Source organism: Stegostoma tigrinum, chromosome 5 (assembly GCF_030684315.1).
Source record: "Stegostoma tigrinum isolate sSteTig4 chromosome 5, sSteTig4.hap1, whole genome shotgun sequence".
NCBI classification, from domain to species: domain Eukaryota; kingdom Metazoa; phylum Chordata; class Chondrichthyes; order Orectolobiformes; family Stegostomatidae; genus Stegostoma; species Stegostoma tigrinum.
Genome location: NC_081358.1, coordinates 91,229,353 through 91,255,685, shown reverse-complemented (window position 1 = coordinate 91,255,685; position 26,333 = coordinate 91,229,353). Strand labels below are relative to the sequence as shown.

The 26,333-nt window shown below is 39.8% G+C and overlaps 2 protein-coding genes across 4 annotated transcripts in view; both read left to right on the top strand.

The window, feature by feature from the left end:
• Nucleotides 1–26,333, top strand: part of rad54b (RAD54 homolog B) — a 134,472-nt gene that overhangs the window by 43,470 nt on the left and 64,669 nt on the right. The window contains exon 1 of one of the 3 annotated variants that reach the window (XM_048528845.2): nucleotides 18,140–18,179. The exons of the other annotated variants lie outside the window; for them this stretch is intronic. Within the exon in view, the coding sequence (XP_048384802.2) occupies nucleotides 18,143–18,179 (37 nt within the window). The 5' untranslated portion in view covers nucleotides 18,140–18,142. Of the gene's footprint in view, nucleotides 1–18,139; nucleotides 18,180–26,333 lie in introns of those variants that run through there. 3 annotated transcript variants of the gene reach the window in all.
• On the top strand, nucleotides 6,608–12,336 carry LOC125451583 (fibrinogen silencer-binding protein-like). Its single transcript, XM_048528846.2, has 2 exons — nucleotides 6,608–7,486; nucleotides 10,196–12,336. The coding sequence occupies exons 1-2, from the start codon at nucleotides 6,798–6,800 to the stop codon at nucleotides 10,749–10,751; spliced, it is 1,245 nt and encodes a 414-aa protein (XP_048384803.1). The 5' UTR covers nucleotides 6,608–6,797; the 3' UTR covers nucleotides 10,752–12,336.

Genomic DNA, 26,333 nt, shown 5'->3' with positions numbered 1-26,333 from the left:
AATTACCAAATTTGCATTGCTGGACTTGGTCATGTAGAATATTGTGATTATGAAAATAAAATGAGCTATGTGGGCAGAGATGATAAAGTATTGGGAAGGAGCAAAGGATGTTGAAGGATTACGTGATGATAGAGGGGCAGAAAGTTGTGGCAACCATCCAGAATACCCATTGGAAACAGGCATTAGGTTTCACTTAAAAAGAACATTGAATTTGCCAATTGCAGTGTCCAAAAAATGAAATTTAGGTTCAACTACTTAGAGCTTATGCACTGGATAATTGTACCAGCTGTTAAGTGGCCTGAAATGATGCTTAAACTTGTACTGCAGGCCACTTATTTCATGCCAACAATTTGCCTGATAGCATTTTAATGAGCGCATGGCCTTTGTTACAATGCCTACCATGTCAGTGTCAGTGTAACTTGTAACTAATTACAAACATGTAATATGATGAAGCAATTTTCCTCCATGCTTCACTTAGTCGGCCCTGCAGATCGCTCTACGACAAGATGATGGTAGCATACCTGAGGTACAGACTTGATGTAATTGCATGTGCAGCATTACCCACAGACATTTTCTGGTTTTTACAATGAAATATACTGTATATTAGAAAGTCACAACAGTGCAACTCTTGACATCTTAATTAGTGGGCAAGTAATTTTGTGTCTAAAATCAAACAAAGAGCTGCAGATGCTGGAAACCTGAAACAAAAACAAATTGCTGGAGGAACTAAGCAGATCCGGTAACATCCTTGGAGCGAAAACAGATTAGCATTTTGAGTTTTGATGTGAGGAAGGGTCACTGGACTTGAACATTAACTGTCTTTCTCTCTACAGACGCTGCCAGACTTGCTGAGTTTCTCAAGCAATTTCTGCTTTCATAACTTTTTACCAAATTGACTCCAAGATGGCTGTGGTGTAGCAGGGCTCAGCCTAGGGCTCATCCACTCCTGTCTGCTCTCCTTTTCTTATTGCTTTTGCTCTTTTTATTCTCTTTTCTTTAAAACCTGGAGTGTGGCATGTGAAGGAGGCGGCCTCTGGTAGTGACATCATGACAAGTCAGATGCAGCTTCACCCTAGCCCAGCAAGTCTCCCAGTCTCCCAGCAAGCAAGGAGCAGGCCATGGGCTGACTCTCCTGGCTCAGACTAGTGGGCCGAGCCAAGGCTGTAGGTCCATGGCTAGGCCCAGTCAACTGAAGGAACGGAGGGTCAATGAAAGGGACAGTGGAAGACCCTAATGGTGGGTGGCAGCATCTGGAGGAGCGTGAGTTGGAGAATAGGAGGTTTGGAACCAGCACCTCCCCAGGGCTATGGATGCAGCTTGGACACAGTGATTGTGATTGTGGCGGTGGGAGAGATCCATAACTGAGACTCCAGACCATGTTACAGAGACCCAGGAGCCCATTTTAGATACCTGGCTGATGTCATGGACCAGAGGAGGAAGAAACAGAAAGATGAACTCTATTGCAGTAAAATCTTGCATTATATTCAGTGCTTCAACATGGCATCAGAGCGTCGTGACACTTTGCGTCTGACACAGAAAGAGACACCTTTCACTATATTTTTATATGCATATGACAAATTTAAATCTAATTTACAAATTAGTTGAAGAATTGTTAATGAGAAACACAGTTTGATCCATAACATGACTTAGAATAGCAGAACCTTTTTAGTGCAGAAAGAGGCCATTCTACCCATTGTGTCTGTGCCAGTTCTCCAAATGAACATCTCACCATTGCTGTTGTCTTGTGTTCTGCTCAGACTCTGCATGTAGTTCCATTTCAAGTAACCATCAATTCTTTTTGAAAGCCTTCTAGTTGGAATATTTAATTCAGTATAAAATTGGGGGCAGGAGAGGGAAATAAAAGGTCGAGAGAGACATCTAAAAAGAAGGAAGTCAAGATTTATTTTATTTTTAAAATTTCCAAAACCAATTAAAATTACAAGGAATGGGACTCTTGAGAAAATTAACTTTGTGTCACTGTCATTGTTTTGCAGTAATTATAATTTGCCACATCATTAAGATCATACTTAAAGTAAAATTGATACTTTTTTTCTTTTCTGGAAAACTTCATTCTTATTTCTTAGACAAGTGTACGATCAGTGAACCAGATGGCAATATAGCATTACTTTTGGACAATCAGACACCTTGGACCTCTGGACTTTTTGGTTTAAGATCCTTGTTTTTTTTTGGTGCATTGATATGTAGCCACTGGGAGTTGTTTCTGATTTTCATGTAAATACTTAGTATGGTTGGTTTCCCTGATGCTTTTGCATTAAAATTCTTCAAAGAAAATGTTCCATCAAGCTCCAAACAGAATCACATTACCAAAATAAGAATTTATTTGGTGCTCATACTTTGAAATAGTGTTTGAAAAACCCTAGTACCCTCACTTGTTACTGTTTAATTTTGCATTCTGCATTGCTAATAGTTACGCTAACATTTTCCATGAAGTTGAGTTCATAATATGGCCTATTCCTGCCGTCTAAATGTAATGTGCATTCATATGCATATGCAAACAAAAGGAATATGTTCAAATTTTCTCTGAATCACCAGAAGCTTAGGGAGCATATAATTTCTCATAGATTTTTCCATGCCAACACCTCTGTCAGAGTCAAATTCCAATCATTCAACTCCTTTCTCATCTAATGTACGAATTGTTGTTGTGGTTTGAAATGTGGCATTGTTGTATTTGCCCTCATTTGTGCTCAAAAAACATTTTCAGTAAATGTCTTTTCAACAGTATTCAAATTCAGTATTACCAAGTGATTGCATTATTTTCAGTTGTTGTTGCACTCTACAGATGAACAAAGGAACTTATCTAATTCTGTATGAATACAGAAGTTAGATGTGAAAAAGGAATAGCTTTTTTAATTTTAAAAAAAACCAAATGTGAATTTAATTTTCGACTTCTTCAGAGTGCTAATTTTATATTTTTAAACCAGATTTGACAACTGAACATGGAGCCTGCAGGATGGCTTATTATGGTGTTGTCCTGGCCTGCCTCCCAATCACTTAGTGCATGCAAACTTTCATTCACCCTATCATGTCCTATCATTGATTCAACTCATTCATCCTTGCTGGATTGGATCTTGGAATGCCAGTGTCTCAAATGTAAAAATCATATTCATATGTTTAAATTTCAGCATTTCTCTCTTCCTTTTTCTCCATCCTCTGCCTTTAATTCAGCCATAGAAACCTTGGTCCATAAAATTTCCATTCCACCTAATTTGATTTCTTGCTCACAACTGTATCTTTGCCTCTCCTTTTGGGTGCTTCATCGTGCCTGTCATAGGCATTGCATACCTACATATCTGCACGTTCCTTAATATTTTAAATAAGGTTTAGATTTCTCCTCCTAATTTCTGTTTATTAGGCTTGTTGTCTCATCTCCAAGGTAAATTGGAATGTTTTGATCTTATAACAGAGCTACAGTAATCAAATTGTTATTGTGATATTAATTCAAAGAATTCTGAAATAAAGGCAAATTCACCTTGGAACTTCAAGTTGTGTGCATTGATGAAACTACAGTTATCCAACAGCAGCAGACTACTTTTGTCTACATGTTGTTATGTTTTTTAATGCTGGAATTATGTTGCATTACTACCACTCATTGTTCCTGTGCAGGTAACACTGCTGTACTGTTACTGGTGGCATTAGTGCATGTGGCAATGTGACAAACCATCATAGGAGGTTTTTTTTCCACACTTATGCTGCTGTCAGAAAATATTACAATCCATGGGTGACCAGCTGTTTTATTTTCGTTGCTGACCTGTGCAGAGCATTCTCCAATATGAGATCTATGATCAGAAAACTTAAATGTCAGTTGTAATGTTAAATGACAATGATTGTGCTGAAGTTGTTTTTGTAATTCACTACTGCTCTGAAAAACAAGTATAGTATGAAATGGCATCCACTAGACTACTTGCAATAAATTGAAAGGGAAACTTGGCTTTGTCCTTCCACCTCTGAGAAAACCTTTGCTCCTTTTCCATGTTCAAGCAGAAATTAGCTTCTCTGTTTCGCATACTCTTTGCTGTGTAGATCAAGTAATACACCAAAAAATTAACTCAGCAATATGTGCAAATCAAAAAGCTTAGATTTGTACAAATATCATTCCAACAAATGTTGTGCTGAATTGAGGTTTCATAGATTAGATGTAATTTGCTTTCTTCCCCAGCAGCTGTCTTGCTGTTGGTAATTATCATGCGTAAGTATTTATTGCTTCTGAATTTCACATATTGAGTGATTTATTGTCAGAAAAATGAAAAAGTTTAAAGGTTAGCAAGCTAGATGTGTTTGAGTGCTGTGTTCCATTAGCACAGCCAGTGACGCAGTTAGTGTTCTCTTGTGGAGTTCTTACTAATTAACTGACTAACGTAGCAGTATGAAGTGGTGATCTTTTCTTTGTGGCACTCAATAGTTTTCTGCAGGGAATCATCCTGGCTGGATTTCTGAAAGGGCTGTGTACAGAATCGCAATGACATGCCTTGTAAATACAGTAGTACTGTGCAGATATACTATGTATATCATTGAGATGCAAATGCATTATCCTGTGACTTAAAGCAGTCAGTGTGTGTACTAATTAAAGAAAAGGAATAGATTTAGAGCACATGGTGTACTGCGCAAGTTTTATGTCTCTTTGGTTGCACTTAATGAGACTGTGGATTTCTTTGATCATTTGATGTTTGAGCCATTGGGCATTTAAAAAAGGTGACATTGTGTGACTTATTATTATATTTGAGCTGCATTTATTTACACAGTTAAAGGTTGATGAATAATAATATTTTACTCGGCATTCACAAATGTTACTCTCTCCCGCAGGTGCTAACATAGAACAAGCTTTTCCACTTTTTTTCAGTCCATTGATTCTGTTCCACCATACGATCATGGTTGACATGTTTCTCACCTCTATTTTCCTGCATCTCCCCATAATCTTTGATCCCCTTATTATTCAAGAACCTATCTCTGTCTTAAATACACGCAATGACTTGGCCTCCACAGCCTTTTACAGCAGTGAGTTCCACAGATTAACCATTCCTGGTTGAAAAAGTTCCTTCTCATCTCAGCCCCAAAGGGTAGTCTTTTAACTCTGAGGCTGTGTCCTTTGGTCCTAGTCTTTCCTACTGGTCCAAACGTCATTTCTATGTCCACTCTATCCAGACTTTTCAGTATTCTGTAAGTTTCCATGAGATTCTCCCTCATTCTTGTAAACTCTGTAGAGTAAAAACCTAGAGTGCTCAACTGCTCGTTATATGACAAGACTTTTGTCCCAGGGATTATTCTTGTAAACTTTCCCCAACGCCAACACATTCCTGTTTAGATATTGGGCCCAAAACTGCTCACAATACTCCAAAAGTGTATGGAATGAGTTGTCAGAGACACTGGTGGATGCTGGTATGATTACAACATTTTAACAGCAATCTGAATGGGCATATGAATAGGAAGGGTTTAGAAGAATATGGGCGAAATGCTAGCAAATGGAATTGGGTGGCATGGACGAGTTGGCACAAAGGGTTTGTTTCCATGCTATATATCTCAATGACTCTATGAAATGAACCATCATGTTTTGTTACTGCAAATATCCAACAAAAAAAGCAGTTTACACTTTATCAATAGCCCCACGGATAAATGGACTGCCTGATATGGCACCTAGCTGGTAACTGCCTGGTTTCAATTTTCCTTGCTTGCTTAGTAGATTTCAACCAGTATCCTCATGCAGTACAGTGTGAAAATTATTTGAGTTATGGCTACAACGAAAATTGTCAGAAAATGCACATGTGCAAGCATGCGCTGAGAATACAATTTGGTTCAGCTGCATTTACCCCAGACAAGCCTCACATATGAACAACAGCTAAATGGCCATGATTTTGTAAGACTAGACATGCGTGTAAACATACCTGACCTTATGTCAGTACCTTCAGGAAAGGAATGGATCATAATTAGGGTAGAAGGTGTTCAGTTTACAAAACTCAGATTTCTCTTGCGAATGTTTAGTTGTTTAAAAAAATGCATTGTGTTCTCAGGTCAGCTTTAAAAAAAATTAAAATACATTTCCTTATGAGATTTAAAGACCATGTTTTGCATTGCACAAATGATAGTGAAGGAATCTCTTTCTCCCCTCCCCCACCCCCCCCTTACAGCAAAGCTCCTGTCGCGGTGGTTGGTCGGAACTAGGGGTGAAGAGTAGAGGTCAGTGGCATTTGTATACAAAACACGTGATTGTAGATTAAATGGGGAAGAAAAAGTGGCAAAACTTTCAAAGTTTTTTGGTTTTGCAACATGTTTACTAGGTAGGCAAGTGAGCTGTAAAAGTAGATAAGGAATATGTGAGTTTGCATAAGATTATTTCAGTGTACTGTATAAACTTTTAAAACTTGTGCTGCAGCTGCACACATTTCAGAACAGCTAAGTTTATAGAAAATAAGTTTATACGTAGTTGCAGATGTGTAGAATAATAGCCATTGACAGCTTTCCATTATACACTTAACAGCTTCAATGGATTAGCTGGGCGTTCCTTACACAGTCATTGAGGGATTAGTCTGACCTTCCTTGACCCCTGGTTTAGTATTATGCAAGACTCCGGGTTTTATGCTGCACAATAGAGACATTCAGCACCTCATTACTCTAAATATTCTAGCTGAATGGGTCCTTTTGCACATCATTACCTAAGAAAGCAGGTTTTGGGTGTGTTTCTGAAGTGGGGGCTGGCTTTTTGGAGGTAGTCTGATTTAAAAGAGCAAGTCAGAGCTCTAGATTAGCCGGTGCAAAGTTTAGTTGCTGAACAGTTCAGTTACACCATGGAATCCACAAGAAAAAAACAGAAGGAACTTACTTTATCTGAGAAGATTCAAGTTCTTGAATTGCTTCAGAGGCAAAAGATCTCCCAGATGGAATTGGCAAAGCGTTTTGGTGTTACACAGCCTGTCATCTCCAGGCTAATCAAGAACAAGGAAAAGGTATTGATGGAATGGCACAATAATAGCAATCCAGATCGCAAAAGGAAAAGGGAAGGGAGAGATAGTGATGTGGATACTGCCCTCTTACAGTGGTTTCAGGTTGCCAGAGCACAACATATACTTGTCTCAGATGAAGCCTTGGCTGCAAAGGCCAAGGGCCTGGCAGATGCTATGCAGATTAGAAATTTTGTTCCAACTGTTGGCTGGATCAATAGATGGAAAGCTCGTCATGGTCCCTTTTTGCAACAAGCATATGGAGAAGCAGATGGCAGGAGTCCGCTATCAGGCAGTGCGTCACAAGACGTTGTGCCTCCAGAAGGAATGACTGAAGAAGAATTCCATCAGTATGTGGAGCAAGCTGCTATTAAGGTGTGTGTTTGGGATATAGCTGATCAAGAACCAGGAAATGCCATGAAAGAAATTACAAAATCAGAAACTATTGATGTTGAAGAAGAGAAAACTATCCCCACTTTTAAGATGGCAAGAGGAACTAACGGCCAACTAACACCTTCATTGAGCCAATATAACATGTAAGTTCAGTTGCTTTTTAGAGACTACTTTTAACAAGATTCCTAAAAATTAAGAAATTGTCTTTTATTTTAAATTATAGATTTTGTTTTTCTATTTTGCTGCTCCTACGCTGAGTTAAACTTTGCATTGTACTTTTCTGCTGCCAAGATTTAGGTTTAAAAATGTCCTGTATTAGCTCGACTCAGTTGGTTACCCTTGTGTTTCTGAGAAAGTTGTGCGTTCACAATTTAAGATTTGAATTTAGAGCCTGAACTGACATTTCTTCCAACATTGTGGAAGTGCTACAATGTTGAAAACAAACCATTAAATATAGGTAGTATGTGTCTTTCCAGTGGGTGTAAACAATCCATTGTAATTATCCGGAAGAGTATGAAAACTTCCTTAGCTGTCCTCTTTCCACAATTCTCTTTCAACCTGCATCACTGAAAGATTATGTCATCCTAATTTGTTTGGAGTTTCTTGAATCTTGGTGTATTGAAATTGGTTGCCATCTTCGCTTATATAACTGCCATTTTACCTCAAAAATATCCAGCCAGCTGTGAAACAGTTTGGGCCATTCTGAAGGTAATATCGAAGGGGCACCAAGGGCAAGTTATTCACTCAATGTGATATTCATTTTGGCAGCCAATTGTTGGCCACAGAGTTTAAGAATATTGGATAATCTTTGAAACTGAAGGGCTAATTAGTGGCTTACAGCTTTAAAGGAGCAACAGGCTATGATGGAGGTAAGAAGAAGGAAGGTGTTCTAGATGCTGGTTCCACTTCCACAAAAATTACCTAGATGCAGGATGGAGCTGGAGAGTTGGCATGTTGTTATTTTTACCTTCTGCTTTCTTCCAATCCTGGTCCTAATGGCTGCTGAGTTTTCAGATTTAACACTTGAACCCTGAATCTTTGTTCCTCCTTTCATATAATTCACATACATTGATGTTAGTTATAATATGCAACCTTATTACATTCATAAAAAACATGCAGCTGGATTCAGTTGGCAAATACTGCTGTTTGCTGCTGAAGAGAAGAAACAGAAATAATTTACAATTGTAACAAACTCTATTACATTAGAAATGCCCCAAAGTGTTTCATAGATAACAAATCACTTTTGGAGCCTGATGTCAAGTGTTATGTAGGCAAATTTTGTCATCACTTTATGCACAACAAATTGATAGGTGATCTGCCTACCTGTTTTAGGTGACATTGGTTAAAAAATGAAAATTGACCAAGACACCAAGATAAATCCATTCCATCAGGAGGCATTAACATCTTTCTGGGACAAAGTCTTTGTTTAGTATTCCATTTGGGAGATGACACTTGGAGCAATGAATGACAACATTTATAACTCTCATTACTTATTGATGTTTTAATTTACTTGTCCATGGCATGTGGATTGCTTGGCTAGGTCAGTGTTCATAAACTATTCCTAATCGCCCAGAGGGCACTTGAGAGTTAACCATGTTGTGCAAGTGGAGCCACATGTAGGCCAGACAAAGCAAAGATGGGAGATTTCCTTGCCTATAGTACTGTAGTAAATCGGATGGGTTTCATGATTTTTGACAATTGTTATATGGTCACCATTGGGATGGCTCTTAATTCCAGATTTTTTTTTTCAAATTCAAATTTCACCACCTGCCATGATGAAATTTGCACCCCTATCCCTCAACATTAGCCTGCAGTTTAGGTTATAAGTCCAGCGACATTACGGCAAGGACATTGCTGCCTCCAGTATTGGCCTATAATGTGGACCCAAGTCACGTGCTTCCAGCTGAGCTGAGCCAGTGTGTTTTCTTTATATTCATTCGTGGATCTGCATGTCACTGGCTGGAACAGCATTCATTGCTAACCACTAATCACCCTTGAGCTGAGGATCTTGCTATAGCCATTTCAGAGGGCAATAAAAGAGTCTACCAAATTGCTGTGGATCTGGAATCACGTGACCAGACCAAGTGAGGATGGCGGATTTTTATTACAAAGGATCATTAGACATTCAAGGCCTTCAAGGGAGCTTTGGATGTTTGCTTGGATAAAAATGATGTGTAGGGGTATAAGAAAAGCAGAAGATTGGCTCTATCCTATGATGCTCATTTGAACGTGGAGAAATTCAGCATGTCTGGCAGTATCTGTGGAGAGAAAGCAGAGTCACTGTTTTGGGTTCAGTAACCCTTCTTCAGGATCCTTCTTTTTGTATCAGATTTCCAGCATCCACAGTCTATTTTTGGCATGGTGCTCATTTAAAGAGTCCATATAAGCAGAATAGGTCAAATGGCCGTAACAGTTTGGCGATTAGCTGTGATCAGAAGTGCAAGTCCCAATGATTTCCTCTTCAGCCCCAAAGTCAGTTGTAATATGGTTGCCTCTATGCTGGATGAATTAATTCAGACATAGTCAGGGAATTGGACTTCCCTATTCTGTACGATGTCATTAATTGCCTTTTAAATTAATGTAGTCATCAAGGAAACCATCTTTTCTGCATATAATGACAAGCAACCAGAAAGCGGCAATGTTTTAAAAACTAGTGAACACATTTATTCATGAACAAAGTGAAACTTCAGATGTGGTTTTATACCTTGTGACTTCATAAATTCCACAAGAAGAAATGCTGCAGGTGACATGTCAAATCATAAATATTTTGAAACACCATTTTGTGCAACAAATTTTTGGCTAATTATTGAGCTAAAATATTCATACAATTTTGAAAATTTATTTTAATACAGGCCTTACGGAAGGAGTTCCGCTTCAAGAAGAGATATCTGTATGGAAGTGCCTAGTAGTTCTTATTCACAGCCTGGAACCTCAGGCTACCAATCTTATGCATTTCCTAGGTGGATAGTCCCAGAGGCAGGACGAAAGCGAAGTGAAGGGAAGTCTCTGTCAACTGTTCCACCACAGCTGAGTAACAGCTTTGAAGGATTGGACAAAGCAGAGACTCATCAAATTACAAATATATCGCTTTCTCCAACCTGTGCGAGAATACCCTCCACATCATCTCCTAGACCTCTGACAAGGGATGACCTTTTATTTCTGCAGCAGCATCAAGCAGGCATCCCACGATATGGAACCAGGAATGAGACTGAAGTGCCGGCAGGATCCTCAGAAGAGCAGGAGCTTATTCTAGAAAACCAAAGGAAGTTTGGATTGTATCTTGATGAGAAAAGGGAAAGCCTTAAAAGATTGCATGTATTGGAGGAAGAACTGCTCAGGGCTAAGATTGAAGTTGAACAGTTAAAAGCAGCACGACTGCGAGAATTGTCAGTGCTCAAGGATCCCTGAAGGGAGAGCCGTCATCGTCTGCTGATTCAACTCTGTGATCCCTACTGTGACATTTTACCAAACAGCATTGTTGAGATAAAAAGAATGAGTTCCTGTAGGGATTTTCCCATTAACACACACTAACTTTGCTGGAAGAATCACGGAGACCTTGTGAAAGTTTACCCCAATTTTTATCAATCAAGTTTGCCAGGATGATAGACCAGATTGGTGTCTGATGCTAATGTTGAACTTAAAATCAGTAAATCTGCTCTGGTCAGTGGATAAATACCACATAGTATATAACACTGAGTCTAACAGATGGGATGTTGTAAGTTTAATCTCACTCTGCTTTGTGTTCATTTGTGTATATTGGGGAGACAATGGTGTCAATTCGGTAGGATGGGGAAAATATTGAATATCAATCCCTTTCAACTCCACTATATAGCAATTTTGTTAGAAACAGTGTCTTTGAACATTAGATGTCCAAGTAATTTTGGTTGTAGAATACATTTTAATAATATTCCTTTATATTGAATGCTAACTCTTCAGAAATGTAATTCAGGACCGTCAGCATTTCTTATGGTTTATTGGTGGCTGTTGAGGAAATAGCATATGATGGTGGTTACCACAAGTATGTAACATTTTGTTAGTTCTTTGGCCTATTCCATATATTTGCCAGCTTTTGTGCATAGTAACAATTTGTCCAATTTGAATAACACCTGCATTTTGTCAGTCCTTTCAAACTTACCAAGTGAAAGGTTTATTTTTATCTCATTATCTGTGTCAGTTTGATTTCAACTACACACTTATTTTTATTAAACTCAGTAGTTCACTCAGTGATAAGCAAAATATTGCAGATACTGGAAATTGGAAATAAAAACACAAAATGTTGGAGAAACACAGCCAGCTCTATGGAGAGAAAAACAGAATTAATGTTTTGAATCCAATAGGAATTTTGTCAAACTCAAGAAGAGTCGCAATTGTCAAACTCAAGAAGAAGAATTGCATCATCACATTGAACATCATCGTCATGTTAACTCTTTCTCTCTCCACAAATGTTGCTAGATCTGTTAAGTTTCTCTAGTATTTTATGCTTTTTAGTTTACTCTGTAGTTTACACAATGTAATGTATTTTTAGGTCTCATTCAAAGGATTTTACATAAGTGTGTTGATCGTAAGCTAGCAACCTTCTGAGTCCAAGGACAAGCTCAGCAGTTGCAATTTTACAATTAAATAATCAGCTGTAAGTTATATTTTCTCATTAAACCTGTTCAAGCACTTAATCCCTTGGCAAATCGTACAGAATTGCATGCACAGCCCCACACTGAAGGCAGGTAATTCTTGATTAACCTCTATGCTGTCAATTGAATTGTGAATTAACAGCCACAACCACCCCCCTCGGCTTAATAATGACAAATTGTATGGGGTAGCTAAGCCTTAATAATACCTATTAATGTTATGCCAGCGAAGAACTATTAGAACCATGAGATCAATTTTTTAAGCTTCTACAGACACAAGCAATTCGTTTTATATTTTTAAAGGGCTGGCAGTTGAAATAACGTGCAACAGTTCTACCGATTTTATCTGCCCTCCTGCAGTGCGAATGTCAAGATTTCCTTTTGTGGGATTGTGTTCCACCTTCATTTCCTTCCCCCAGAAAACATTGGATCTGTCAGATATGGGATCTATGGCCTGCTGCCATTTAGGTTAGGTCCCCAGATTCTGGACTATTCTATGAGAAGTTTCTTTTATTCAGGGAAGATTGACAACATTCACCCTAAGCATTACAGTTTTGTGCATCAATCTTTCCCCATTTGTATCTTATTTTAAAATATACTGGTTTCTTAGTTAAGACAAACTGGCAATACAGGCAATACACATGTTGTATTTTGCAACTGTGTTCACCCAGGCACTTGAAGATAAGGTTTGGGTAACACTGTTGGTTGGATGGCTATCATGTGATTCAGAATAATGTCTAACAGTACAATTTTGATCCTTTTCAGGCTAAGATGAGCTTGGGATCTGTTTCCTTGACCTATCCCTGAGAGGCAAACCACCACTGACTAGAATTGTCAACAAAGTGCCTGAGGGTGAACCATCAGCAGACATTGAGGCATGAACCAGCCTTTAGACAGAACACATATAACATGGCAGATTCATAACGTGTGGCCTGGGCGAAAATTTGGCATATTAAATCTTTCCATGACAGTAAAAGAGTTAAGCTGTGTGTGCGGGTTTCCCAATTTCATATTTTAAAATTCTGAACATGAGCTAGTTAAACATAGCGTTTTTTTTCTTATTTTATTAATTGTTGTTCACATTCTCACATTTTAAGATAAAGGAGTCTGTTTGCAGAGGCAGTTTGCAAATAAACAGCCCACTTCAAGCTCTAGAGAAATAATTTTAAATTTGTAAGAAACTCTATATTATTTAGTTCAAGCCAGAACAAGACTGGATTCTTTATATTTCAGGTTAATAAGGCAAAGAAGCAAAGTGTATAAAATGGGAAGAGGTGTAGCAGTCTTGATTGCAGATAGTCTCATTGCCTTTGAATGAGATGCGTTCCTGAATTAGTCTATATGATTGGAGGTGACAAACTGGAAGGGAGCCATGACTTTGGGTAGTTGTTACAGAGGCGAGACCTTAGTTATAGTTAACTTTTTCATAACTTTAGTGATAGAGTAGGAAGTCCAACAAACTAAGACTGATAATCCTCATCTAAGGTGTTGATTGTAAGTTCGAGATGTCAGGAGAGGCCAGCCGAATGGGATGTGCAGCTGGGGAGTTTGTGAAGACCCAAATGCTGCCAGATGACCACTTGCAGGAGATCCTCCCAGCTGCAGAAACTGGAGCACTCACCAACCAGTATTCTATTTTGGAATCTGATGAGGGTGCTGATATCTCAGTGGAACCTGGTTAGAGCCAAGCCTCTGGCACCAGAAGTGACTTGCCTGTACAGGGAAGGAGGAACAAGAAAGGAAGAGCAATAGTGGTATTGCCTTCTTGATGCCAGGCTCAGGGATGTCACTGAACAGCTTCAGGACATCCTGAAAGAGGAGGGTGATGCTTTAGAGGTCGTGGTTTTTTTATTCATTAACAGCATGAGAGGATCACCAACTTGGCCAGCGTTTATTGCCCATCCCTAATTATCCAGAAGGCAGTTGATTCAACCACCTCACTGTGGGTTTGGAGTCACATTAAGAAAGACTGGGTAAGGAAGGCAGTTTCCTTCACTAATGTACATTAGGGAACTAGATGCGTTTTTCCGACAATCAGCAATGGGTTTATAGTCATCATTAGACTTTTAATTCCAGATTTTTACTGAATTCAAATTTCCATCATTTGTCATGGCGGGTTTCAAACCTGGGTCCCCAGAACATTATCTGGGTCTCTGCTTTAATAGTCCATGATGATGATGATGGTGATGGGCCGTTACCTCCCCATACGTTGCACATGTTTGTTGGGCAAAGAGAAGAATGAGGTCTTGCATCAAAAATTCAGGCAGCTGGACAGTAGATTAAATGGCAGAACCGCAATGGTTGTAATGCGTGGATTACTCCCAGTGATGTGTGCTAGTGAATTTAGAAATAGGAAAATAGGACAGATGAATGGTTTGCTCGAGTTGGTGCAAGAGGGATCACTGGGACTGTTTGGGGAAGGTGGGACATGTACAAATAGGATGTTCTGCACCTGAACCACATTGGGACCAACATCCTTGGAGATAGGTTTGCTGAGGCTTTTGGGAGGAGTTTAAAGTAGTTTAGCAGGGAGAGGGGACACAGAATATTGATGGAACAGAGACATGTCATTCTATAGCATAAGAATCACATGTGAGTGAGTTCAGCTATGTTGAGTGGTAAAAAGGGTAAGGAAAGAATGGATGGTTTAATGCGAGGAGTGTGATAGTTAAGATTGAGTTAACGGTGGGATTGACACACAGAAGTATTGTATTGTTGCTATCCCTCAAACCTGGCCGAGGGAAAGGCTGGACTGGCAACTTCACATTCCGGGCTATGGGATCGTTAGGTGAGACAGCGGGTGTAAAAATGGTGATGGTGTAGCACTATTAAAGAGGTGATATCTTGGAAGGGTCCTCAAATGAGGCTTTGGGTCTAGAACTTAGGAATGTTAAGGGGGCAGCTACTTTACTGGGAGTGTATTATAGGCCTCCAAAGACTCAGCAGGAATTAGAGGAGTGAATATGTAGACAATTCAGAGGTGTGTAAGAGTAATAATTGGGTAATTATACTAGGGGAATTCAGATTTCTCAACATAAATTGGAATAGTCATAGCCATAAAGGTTTAGAAGGGGTGGATTTCTTGAAATATATTCAAGCGTTTTTTCTGTCAATACGTAGAGGTCCCCCAATAAGGGACAGTGCAGTGTTGGGTCTGGTTCTGGGGAAAGAAGCCAGACTTATATTCGATGGCAAGTGGCAGTGGGGCAACGTTTTAATGATGGTGACCACAACATGGTACAGTTCAATTTTGTTCTCGTCAAGGAAAAAGATAGACTCCAAAACACCTTTGGTTTCAGGGAAGGCAGATTTTATTAAAATAAAAATGGATCTGGCCAGATGCCTAGGACAATTCAGGACTGGATATAGAAGAGGGATTGGGTTTTTAGCAAGTCCAGCTTTGTCCCCAGAGCAACAGAGGAAATGCAGGAAGGAATTTAAGAAAGCAATTACAAGAGCAAAAGGTGAGGGGGGTTGCATGACAAAGGAGTTGCAAACAAGATTAGAGGGAATCTGAAGATATTTTATAAATACATTATTGGGAAGAGGTTAACCTGGGAAAGAGTAGGGCCCATTAGAGATCAAGTGGGCAACCTCTGTGTGAAGCTGCAGGATATTAGAAGGTTGTTGAGTGAATATTTCTCTTTGGCCTTCACTCTAGAAAAGGAGAACATAGGTATGGAATGGAGGAAAAATGAGAACTTGCACAGTCTGACATAGGAAATGGGGAGGTATTGGAGGGTCTCGTAGGTTTGAAAACATACAATACCCCTTATCAACTTACTTTGAATTGCTCGGTTTTGATTATTTGAGAGTGATCAGATGCAATAATTCTGAATTTTGGAATGCATGTTATCCATGCATGTTGTTTTCATATTGTGAAGACAATACCATATATTATAGACCGCTTCCTTTTAAGTTTGGTAACCTTTGATTTGTTTGTTGCTTGAACCTTAGTATCACCTTGTTTACACGTTTTTCCCTGTTATCTCTGAGATACTTAAATCATTAATAGTTCATCTGAATAAATTGAGTTAATCGAATGTTTATTGAAACAGATTGGTTTATGATGTGTGTAATAGTTAACCTGGTCAGACTAGCCTGCATTTAGAAAGATTTGAGTTTGATTGGATAAATTTCCTAATGTCTAATAAGAAAAATCGAAACAAGTGTGCAATAATTTTAAACACTTCCATAAGTTTGTAATCTGCAGGCCCTTTACCGAAATAGTGGTCAATGCTATCCAGGTGCAGAAAAGTTTTTTGTTCTGTTCAACTGAAGCTAATCGCTGCAGCTTGAAAACCATGGAACCTTACAGACCGGCTTTGTCACCAAGGAATTAAGCTACTTAGCAATTTGGGCCACATTTTTCACCGCCCCATGAAAGACTGCATTTTCCACACTCTCACTCTGTTTTTCGTAGCTTGACTGTGGATGGGAACAGCAAAGGGGAATTTGAAATTAAGTTGAACTTTGGTGATCTCCAGCTTGTGTATGATTAAACCCTTAATGTTTTCAATACTTTTAGAGCTGCTCACACTGAGGTATCATAAAGGCCTTTGAATTAATCCCAGAATAGTGGTAGAATGGAACAGGATATATTTACCACCTTCATTCTAGTACCTTTTTAACATTCAGGTCAAGGGTTGGTGCCATAGATTCTTGATTTATTGTGTTGTGTAGATGAGGAAGTAACATCCAACGGTTTTGATTAATTCCATACATACACTGCAGGCTGTACAGGAGTTGGAAAGGGTAATTTCTAAATATGAAATGCCGTGGTTTGCAATAAAACCCCTTACTGGGATCTGTTTTTCTAACGTTCAGTGAATCATTAAGACAAATCCAAGTATTTTAAACAGTATTAGAATTTTTTTTAGAGTATAATGTGTGTTGTCTGCTTTTCTCAAAGAAATATTTTTGGAGGAGGGGCAGGGATGTTTGCTAGCCTGTATTTGGTTGCCAGGGAAGACTTGTAATGTCTGAGGAGGTCTGATGCTGTGTTAATGAAAGATTCTTTCTCGTGGTCTGACAGTTAGATTTGATCTGCATGCTTGATGGTTACTTAACTGCTTAAGTCTGTTTCGTTCAAAGTACTTTAGCTTTTCCAACTTAATGAGAATAAATGGAAACAGTGACAAATAATCCCAGAAAATGCTTTTGTTGTCACATCGTAGATTTGCCTTTTTACTTTGACATTCTATTTTAAGAATGAAAGTAATTAAAGTGGAAGAGTAAGTGGTCCAATTATTGCTGCTGTTTACATCTAACTGCATAGATAAAAGGAAGTTGGACATTGCCCATGCCAGGGATGTCCTATGACAAGAATAAACATAAAATCTTGGTATTGAGAGGAAGTTTTTTTTTTCAAATTTTGCTTTTAAGCTCTCAATTTGCATTTGGAATCTCTCTATTGAACAAAGACTACTTTTATTTCCACGTTTTTGTGCATCGTTAATAACTCAACTCACCTTATTTCCTCGCCCCTTCCGATTCTTCTCTCATTCCCTGGGAAACTAGATGGCACAATTACTTCAGAGATAATAGTAACTACAGCTGCTGGAGAATCTGAGATAACAAAGTGTGGAGCTGGGTGAACACAGCAGGCCGCTTGACACAATTACTTGCCTGGCTGAGACATCATCAGTATGTGAATGTAGCACAAGGACCCTGCATGCTTTCTGTCCGCCATCCTCCTCGGCTCTTCATCCATGCAAGTTGGCATTGGCAAGCCACACACTAACAAGACTGCTCGAAAATACTATTGAGCCATTTCATGTGCTCAACGTGTAACTTTGGAGCTGTGGGACAACTACGACTTGCAAACCTCTGCCAGGTTACTTCGCAGGAGTGCATGCATCTGTGCAAGTTATATCTTATGACTTTTAGCTTGCTTTCTTAGTACTTATTTGCTCTGGGATTTCTTGCAGGCTGCCAGTTTCTACAACATGCATTGATTTTTAATGTATAAGGAGGGGAATGCAGTTTGTCTCAGCGGGAAGCAGTATACAATCAAAAGGTCGGACATGTCGCCATACAGCACCGGGCTACATCAGGTCTGAAGCATGCAATAGCAGCTTGCATGGCAAACACTGCATGCACTTCAAGCAAATGACCATACCTGAATGTCAAATGGAATGAGTCAAATGAAATTGAGAAGGACTACAATCAATCATGGTACACTCAATACAGTTGATTGCAGTCCATTCAGGTACATGGTCCTACCAGAGTTCAGGGATCTCTGTCTTTGTAGATGAAGTTGTGAGTCACAGTTAGTCCTGAAGATTAAGTGCAAGCTGTCTAGATACTAGAGGTAGTTCAGTTGGAATGTTGTGGAGACATAATTCCAGGAGATGAGCTAGTTTTTCCTGCAGTGTGACAGAAAGGAATTGATTAGGATGGAAGGACACTTAGTGGTGATGCAAAAGCACAAGAGATAGCAACTTTCCTCCATTGACTTGAGTAGGAACTGAAAGGTCAGGAACGTTCAGTAGCTTGGGAGGATGAAGTGGGTGAGAGCCATTGAGTGGACGTGACATATGTAATATTAGGAATTGTAGTCTGTGAGCCTCAGTGAGGTTTATGCGGTCACCAGTTTGAATCAGTGGGTACTCTGTGAATTTTAGATAGCAGAGAAAAGATTAGCACTTATCCTTAAAGAGCACAGAAAATCATTGACCTTACTTTTGCACTGTAGGTGTTCCTTTTAACCCAGGCCACCACTCTGACTGGGACAGCTATCTCTGTCTTGGACAGTTGTTTCTGGTGGCATGGCCTCCTAGTGTGGTTACCTGAATAAAGGATAGCCATTCTGTCCACTTCCAGGTCCCTGCCAGCGAAGTGAGGTGCAAGCTTCTTTTCTGGGTTGTGTTCTCGGTGCTAGTGGTGACCACCACTATGTGAGGGCCATTTCCTGCTTAGCAGCATTTGAAGTGGTATGCAGCTGGGCTTTAACATGGTGCCAGTGGGAGAAGGTCCTGGTGCTAGTGAGTGTCTCCACCATCTCTCCTTCCCCCCCCCCCCCCCACCGCCGCCACCAACCCCCCCAAAACTGTGAAAAGGGCGGAACCTGTTTACTTACTTGATGAGAAGAGTGGAAAATTACACATGAAAGTTCCTCCGAACCATCGCAAATCGAGTGCCATGAATCTCTCTCATCAGATAACCTGAACTAAAAATGGGAAAATTTCTGCCGTAGTTTCTGGATTAAGGACTGCTGGATTTAAATCTCACTCCCTTTTAATATCTATTCTGTGCATATTTCATCTTAGGGCACATTGGACAGAATTTCTTTGAGTCCTCAATGACCGACTTCTTACTGTGAACAGTGACCCTATCTCCTAGATTCCTCAGCTGGGGGACTTTGTGTTAACTTCAATCTTCCCTTGTCTACAGAAAACAAAAAGACAAGTTTAACCTGGCCAATTGCAGTCTCTCAGTCTGCGTCAGCAATGTGGTGGAACGGGTCATTGACAGTGCAGTCGAGCTGTATTTGCATAGCAACACCCTGCCCACTGATGCTCTTTTTATGTTTTGCCAGTACAATTCAGAACTCATTACAGCATTGGTTCAAAAATGGACAAGAGAACTGGACTCCACATCTGAATTGTGAGTGACTACCATTGGCATCAAGGCAGCAACTGACCAAGTGTGGCATCAAGTAGTCTTTGCAAAACTAGAGTTTATAGCAATTGTGGCACAAAGGTTGTGGCTGTCAGAAGTCAGTCATCTCAGTTCCAGGACACATCTGAAGGTGTTCCTCAGGGTAGGGTCCTAGGCCCAACTATCATCAATAACCTTTCTTCCATCATAAAGTGAGAGATGGGCTGTCTGCTGATGATCATACAGTGTTCATCATGATTTATGACTATTCAGATACAGAAGCAGTCTGTGTCTAACTGTAGTGAGACCTGGGCAGCATTATAACTGTCAGCACCTTCAAAACCATCACTGCTACAATTTAGAAAGACATGGGCAGCAGATGCGAGGAACCTGCAAGATCACCTCCCAGGCACACACCATCGTTCTTGGAATTATGTCACCAGTCCTTCACTGTAAACTGAGTGAAAATCCTAGAACTCCCTTCCAAACAGCACTGTGGTATCTCTACATCCCAAAAACTGCAGTGGTTCAACAAGGCAGCTCACCACTGCCTTCTCAAGGACATTTTGAGGTAGGCAATAAATGCCTATTCGGTGATGACCACATCTCATGATTGAATAATTAAAAAGAAAAGCTTGCTCGTCCACCCTTCAGTCCTTGTTCTCAGCTGCACACATAATAATTAACTTATTCCTGTTGATAATTGCCAAGGGCCAAGACACCTTCATTCCATGTTCTAGATTCCCAAATGTACTTGATCAGTAATCGCACGCTCTCCTGCCCCCAACTGTGACCAATTCATGAGTTTCACTTACCATAATGACTGTGGCAGAAGTCACATAACACTAGTTTACAGTCTAACAGGTTTATTTGAAATCACAAGCTTTCGAAGCACTGATCCTTCGTCAGGTGAAGTAAAGAAAAGCACACAGGCACACGATTTGTAAGAAGAGAGATCAAAAGATCATACAGATGGTGTGAGTGGAATGTTGATAGGGTGAATAATAAGCCTCTACAGGTGATCAAAAGTATCAGACAATGTGAGTTAAAGTGTCAACAGCTGATTAGCAAGTACCTATAATCCGAATAATTGAGGCAGAAGGGTAATTACAAAAATTTAAAATAGGGTGCTGGAGACAAACCGAATGGCTGGAATAACATAGATAACAAGGTGTAGAGCTGAATGAACACAGCCGGCCAGGCAGCACAAGAGGAGTAGAAAAGCTGACGTTTTGGGTCTGGACCCTTCTTCAGCTTTCCTGCTCCTCTGCTGCCTGGCCTGCTGTGTTCATCCAGCTCTACACCTTGTTATCTCAGACTCCAGCATAGGCTCTCTGGCTGGAATAACATTATAGGGTCTCATCAAAGTAATCTAAAACTTACAAACTAATTAAGGTAGAGAGATGATAACAAGTTATCAAGGTGATGGTGTCAAAACAGCACAGTGAGGAAAATTTTTCAATTACAGAACAGTATGGTGAGGTTACAAGTAGCGTGACATGAATCTAATGTCATGGTTGAGGCCCTCTGAGTGGGTACGGAACTTGGCTATCAGTTTCTGCTTGGCGACTCTGTGCTGTTGTGTATCTCAACGGCTGCCTTGGAGGACACTTACCCGAAGATCGGATGCTGAATGTCCTTGACCACTGAAGTGTTCCTCGACTGGAAGGGAACATTCCTGTCTGGTGATTGTTGTATTGTGTCCATTCATCCATTGTCATAGCGACTGCGTGGTTGCAACAGTATACCATGCCTAGGGCATCCTCACCTGCAATGTTTGAGGTAAACAATATCGGCCAAGTCACAGGAGTACCTGTTGTGTATGTGGTGGGTGGTGTTCCCATCTGTGGTGGTAGTATCCATATTGATGATTTAACATGTCTTGCAGAACTTATTATGATCTCTCTACCTTAATTAGTTTGTATAGTTTTGGATTACTTGTTACATTGGTTAGACCCTTGGCATGCAACTCTTATACCTATCACGGTATTCCAGCCATTTGCTTTGTTGCTAGCACCACCTTATTTTTAATTTTGGTAATTATCTCTCTGCCTCAATTAATCAGATTATAGATCATCCCTTCACTTGCCATTTCTTTTTCGACACTTTACTCACACGGTCTGAAACGTGATGACCTGCAGGGACTTATTATTCAACCTATCAACACTTCATTCACCCCATTTGTATAATCTTTTGAACTCCCTGACTGTTGGGGTCTCTGCTTCTAAATCCTGAGCCTGTCTGCTTTACTTCACTTCACTTCACTTCATCTGATGAAGGAAGATGTTCTGAAAGGTTGTGATTTCACATAAACCTGTTGGACTGTAACCTGGTGTGGTGTGACTTTTGACCTTGTCCACCTTAGTCCAACACCAACACCTCCACATAATAAGGACTGTGACTGTACTTTGGAACAGTGTGTCCAGATATTTTCCCCTTCAACAATTTGAACCAAATACCTAGAACTTCCTTTAAATGCCCCAGGTCCAGTTGTCTGGGGTCGGAGTGCGCTGTGCAGATTCCTATGTGCCACAGCTATGACAGACAGCCTGCCTTGCCATTTCAACCTTTATTTATTGATTTAGTTAGTAATTTGATAAAGATGTGAGATTAAACTTTATAAAACTCGATGCCTGGGCATATCTGTTGGTTTTTCAACTGGGCTTTAAACTGGTCTGTAGTTTATAGAGTGAAGTCCTAAGAATGTACAGATGCCTCTGATTGAATCACATTGTTGCCCAAAATGCACTGCAAAATTTGTATTGGGGTAAAAACCAAAACCATTTTCCACCATAGCAGGCTGTGTAGTGTAAGTGACCATGCACAAGCTTGTACTGGTGGGTAGTGAGAATTGATTATGTGCTGAGATCCATTTAACGTTTATTTATAACTTGTATAAGTTAATGGCGAGGTGCCCTTGGGGAATATGGTTGAACACAGGGATCTGAGGTACATGTTCAGAGTTCCTTGAAAGCAGCATTGCATGCAGACTAGGTGGTGAAGAAGGCATTTGGCATGTTTGCCTTCATTAATCAGAACATTAAGTACAGGATTTGGGATGTCATGTTACAGCTATACAAGACGTTAGTAAGGTACAATTCTGGACACCTTGCTGTAGGAAGAATGTTGTAAACTAAAAATGGTGCAGAAAATAATTATAAGAATGTTGCCAGGACTGGAGGGTTTGAGTTGTAAGGAGAGGCTGAATATGTTGGTTTTTTTTACCCCTGGAGCTTTAGAGGCTGAGGGGTGATCTTATAGAGAGTTATAAACTCATGAGGGGCATAGATAAGGTGAAAAGGTCCTTTTCCAAAGTTAGGGTAGTCCAAAACTAAAGGGTATAGATTTAAGGTAAGAGGAGAAAGATTTGAAAGAGACCTAAGCAGCAACTTTTTGTCAGAGATGATGGTGTGTATATGGAATGAGTTATCAGAGGAAATGACAGAGGTGGGTACAATTACAAAATTTTTGACATTTGGACAGATGCAAGAATTGGAAAGGTTTAAACGAATATGGAGCAAATGCAGGCAAATGGGACTAGTTCAGTTTGGGATACCTGGATGGCATAGACAAGTTGGACTGACGAGTCTGTTTCCATTCTGTACGACTATGAGATTTTCTGAGATGAGATCCCTCTGTTGGTGCCTGGATATCCATCTGCACAGACTGTCAGGATGTAATCCATTATGTGGTCAACTTTAGGAATTTGATAGATATTAATCTCCAATTTGAATTTTACTGATACAAAGACTTCAGTGTGTTTTTGGTGGTGTCATTGGCCTGTTGTGAAGCTTTATAATTTATGAAGGCAATATGTATTAATATAATGACTTTGACTTAGCGATATTGAAAATAGGAGTAGGAGTAGGCCATTCAGCCCTATGAGCCTGCTCCATCATTCACTATGATCAATCAGCACTCCATGGCACAACATCATGGGCCGAAGGGCCTGTAATATGCTGTACTTTTCTATATTCTATGGCTGATCAGTCCACTCGATAGCCTGTTCTTGCTTTTCCTCGTATCCTTTGATCTCTTTAGCCCAATAGTGCTATATCTAACTCCTTCCTGAAAACCTAAAATGTTTTGTGGTAGCTAACTACACAGACTCACTACTGTCTGGGTGAAGAAATTCCTCCATATCTCAGCCTAAATGGTTCACCCCATATGCTTAGACTGTGACCCCTGGTTTTGAATACACCGACATTGGGAACATCCTTCCTGCATCTGCCCTGTTTAGTACTGTTAGAATTTTATAGATTTTTGTGTGATTTTTTTTTTGCCTCTTATTTTTCTGAACTCTAACAAGTATAATCCCAACTGATACAAACTCTCTCTTTATTGTCAATCCTGCCATCCCAGGAATCAGTCTGGTAAACCTTTGCTGCACTTCCTCTATACTAAGAGTATTCTTCCTCAGATAAAGACACCAAAAATGCATACAATGTTCCTGGTGTTGTCTCATCTAGACACTGTATAATTGCAGCAAGACATCCTTGCTCCTGTATGCAAATCCTCTTGCTCTGAAGGCCAGCGTACCATTTGCCTTCTTTACTCCTTGAACGCTTGCATCCTTATCTTCAACGAATGGTGTAGGAGAACACCAAGGCCTTTGTTGCACATTCTGTCCTCTTTCAATTTATATTCACTGATAATAATCTGCCTTCCTGTTTTTGTTACCAAAATGTATAACCTAACATTTATCCAAATTTTACTGAATCTGCCATGCATTTTCTCACTCAGCTTGTTGAAATTGCACTAAAACATCTTTGCACTGCCTTCATAGTTCACCCTCCCACCAGCTTTGAGTCATCTGCAAATTTTGAAGTATTACATGTAATATCCAAATCCTTATTATTTATTGTGTTACGGAGGGGGAATGGCTGAACCCCTCTGTTAATTAAGCCAAAACACAAGTTCCAATTTGTTATGACAGGAGTAGAGGTTCCCTTCTAATCATCACCTCTGAAACACCCAGAGAAGCTTACCTTTCCCATCGTAATCTGTTAAGAGTGGTTGAAAGAAAGAAAATCTCTGATCTACTTTCTAAATAACAAGAAACAACTTATTTATTTAACCCTAACAATGAACAAATTACAGAATTACTAACAAAAAAAAATTCCACCCTGGACTACTAATTACTCCCTAATTGAACTAAATTTTATTGGAATGTTGTTTAAATAAACGGACTTTACGAACCAAATTAGTAAAACAACAATAAATTAAAATTTAATTTCTCCAAGTTCACACACTGTCTTCTGCAACACTGCTTTCTCCATCCTTTCTTCTATCGATCTCACATCACAAATGTCTTTCTGCCACTGGTTCTGCTGTCAGGAATGTTTTTCTCTGTAATTGTTTCTGTGAGGACTTTTAGCTAGAAATGTCGTGGTACCTTTGAGTAATTAGACGGTGCTTTCTCTGAGATCTGAAAGATGTTGCCTCATGGCAATTAGCTCTTTCCCGATGTTCAATAAAACCATCATCTTATATGAGCCCCCATGACACATCAAATTCTTATGATTGGTTTCAGGTTGCCAAAACCATCAGTTTTAAATTCAATTGGTTTTTGGTAGCTCAGGGCCTGGTTCGAATCGGCTAAAACTCAGAGCTGATGTCTTGGTTTAAAAATAAGTGCTGCTTGGCCTTTCAATATGAATGTTTCAATTTTGGGTACTTTCTCTACTGGCATGCTCCAGCTGTTGATTGCTGATGTACATTTTAAGAATCTCTCAACACAGAAAAAAACACCTCACCGGCAAAGGAAGTAGGGGAGAAAAAGAAGGAAATCTAGACATAGCCCATCACTGCCAAGATTATCATTGAAAAATGCATTGGATTGTGACGGCAGTAAATGCAACCCCAGTTTCCCATTCACCAACACGATTAGTTTGTATACCAGACACTCTATTTTCCATTCAGCAGTGACCGTCGCGGATTGGCCATAATACAATGATAAAAAGCACCACTGAATAAACCTTTCATCTAAGTTTATTATTTACATCATGCTACATTTCATGGAAACATAAATTAATCATTCCAGTGCATTGCCCAAATTCCATGTGCCCTTGCCTGTGCTCCTACTGTTATGCAGCACAATTGCAATGATTGCATTATGACTGATGGAAGGTTATTGACTTGCAGTGCAAGAGAATGCAGACAATTTTGGAGGATGTCCTGTAGCAGTTCAAGGCCAAGATGACTGGTTGTGAACTGCACTGTGTTGGCATTGGCGGTAGCAGTGTGGAATGACTGGCTGAACAGCAACAGCAAGGACATTGCATCTTGAGGGGACAACAGCTTTGTATCCGCTGAACCGGTGCCATTCCAGCGAAACAGCTCACTGAATCCAGTAATCTACTGGAGAACAGATTGTTGGATTGCAAACCGTTTGACTGTTTTTGGATGACCCCTTACCCTCAATCGACACAAGACTTCTTCCGCCTTTACTGCCTGTACTAAGACTTCAGTACAATGTCAGAATCTTGGAGCCTTTCTTTTGCATGATCACTGTAACAAGGAGACGTTGACTTCACAAATGAGACTCAGCACCTGCTCCAGCCGTAGCACTTTTCCCCATTTAGAAGTTTTGATTAATTTCAGAAGGGCAGTTGAACTTTAAGTGCTGCTACAAAGATTCAATTTTGGACTCTTGCCAATGCTTGCAGCCAGTGAACAGCATTGTTAGTGCTAGCTGCACGCACTGATCATTATGATGCGTCTGCAGCAAGGTGCTGTTGTCCTGCCTGAATTTAAACCAATG

Coding starts and splice junctions, on each gene's coding strand:
- LOC125451583 (XM_048528846.2), top strand. CDS start 6,798: ATGGAATCCACAAGAAAAAAACAGAAGGAACTTACTTTATCTGAGAAG. Junction 7,487..10,195: donor TCATTGAGCCAATATAACAT/GTAAGTTCAGTT, acceptor ATTTTAATACAG/GCCTTACGGAAGGAGTTCCG.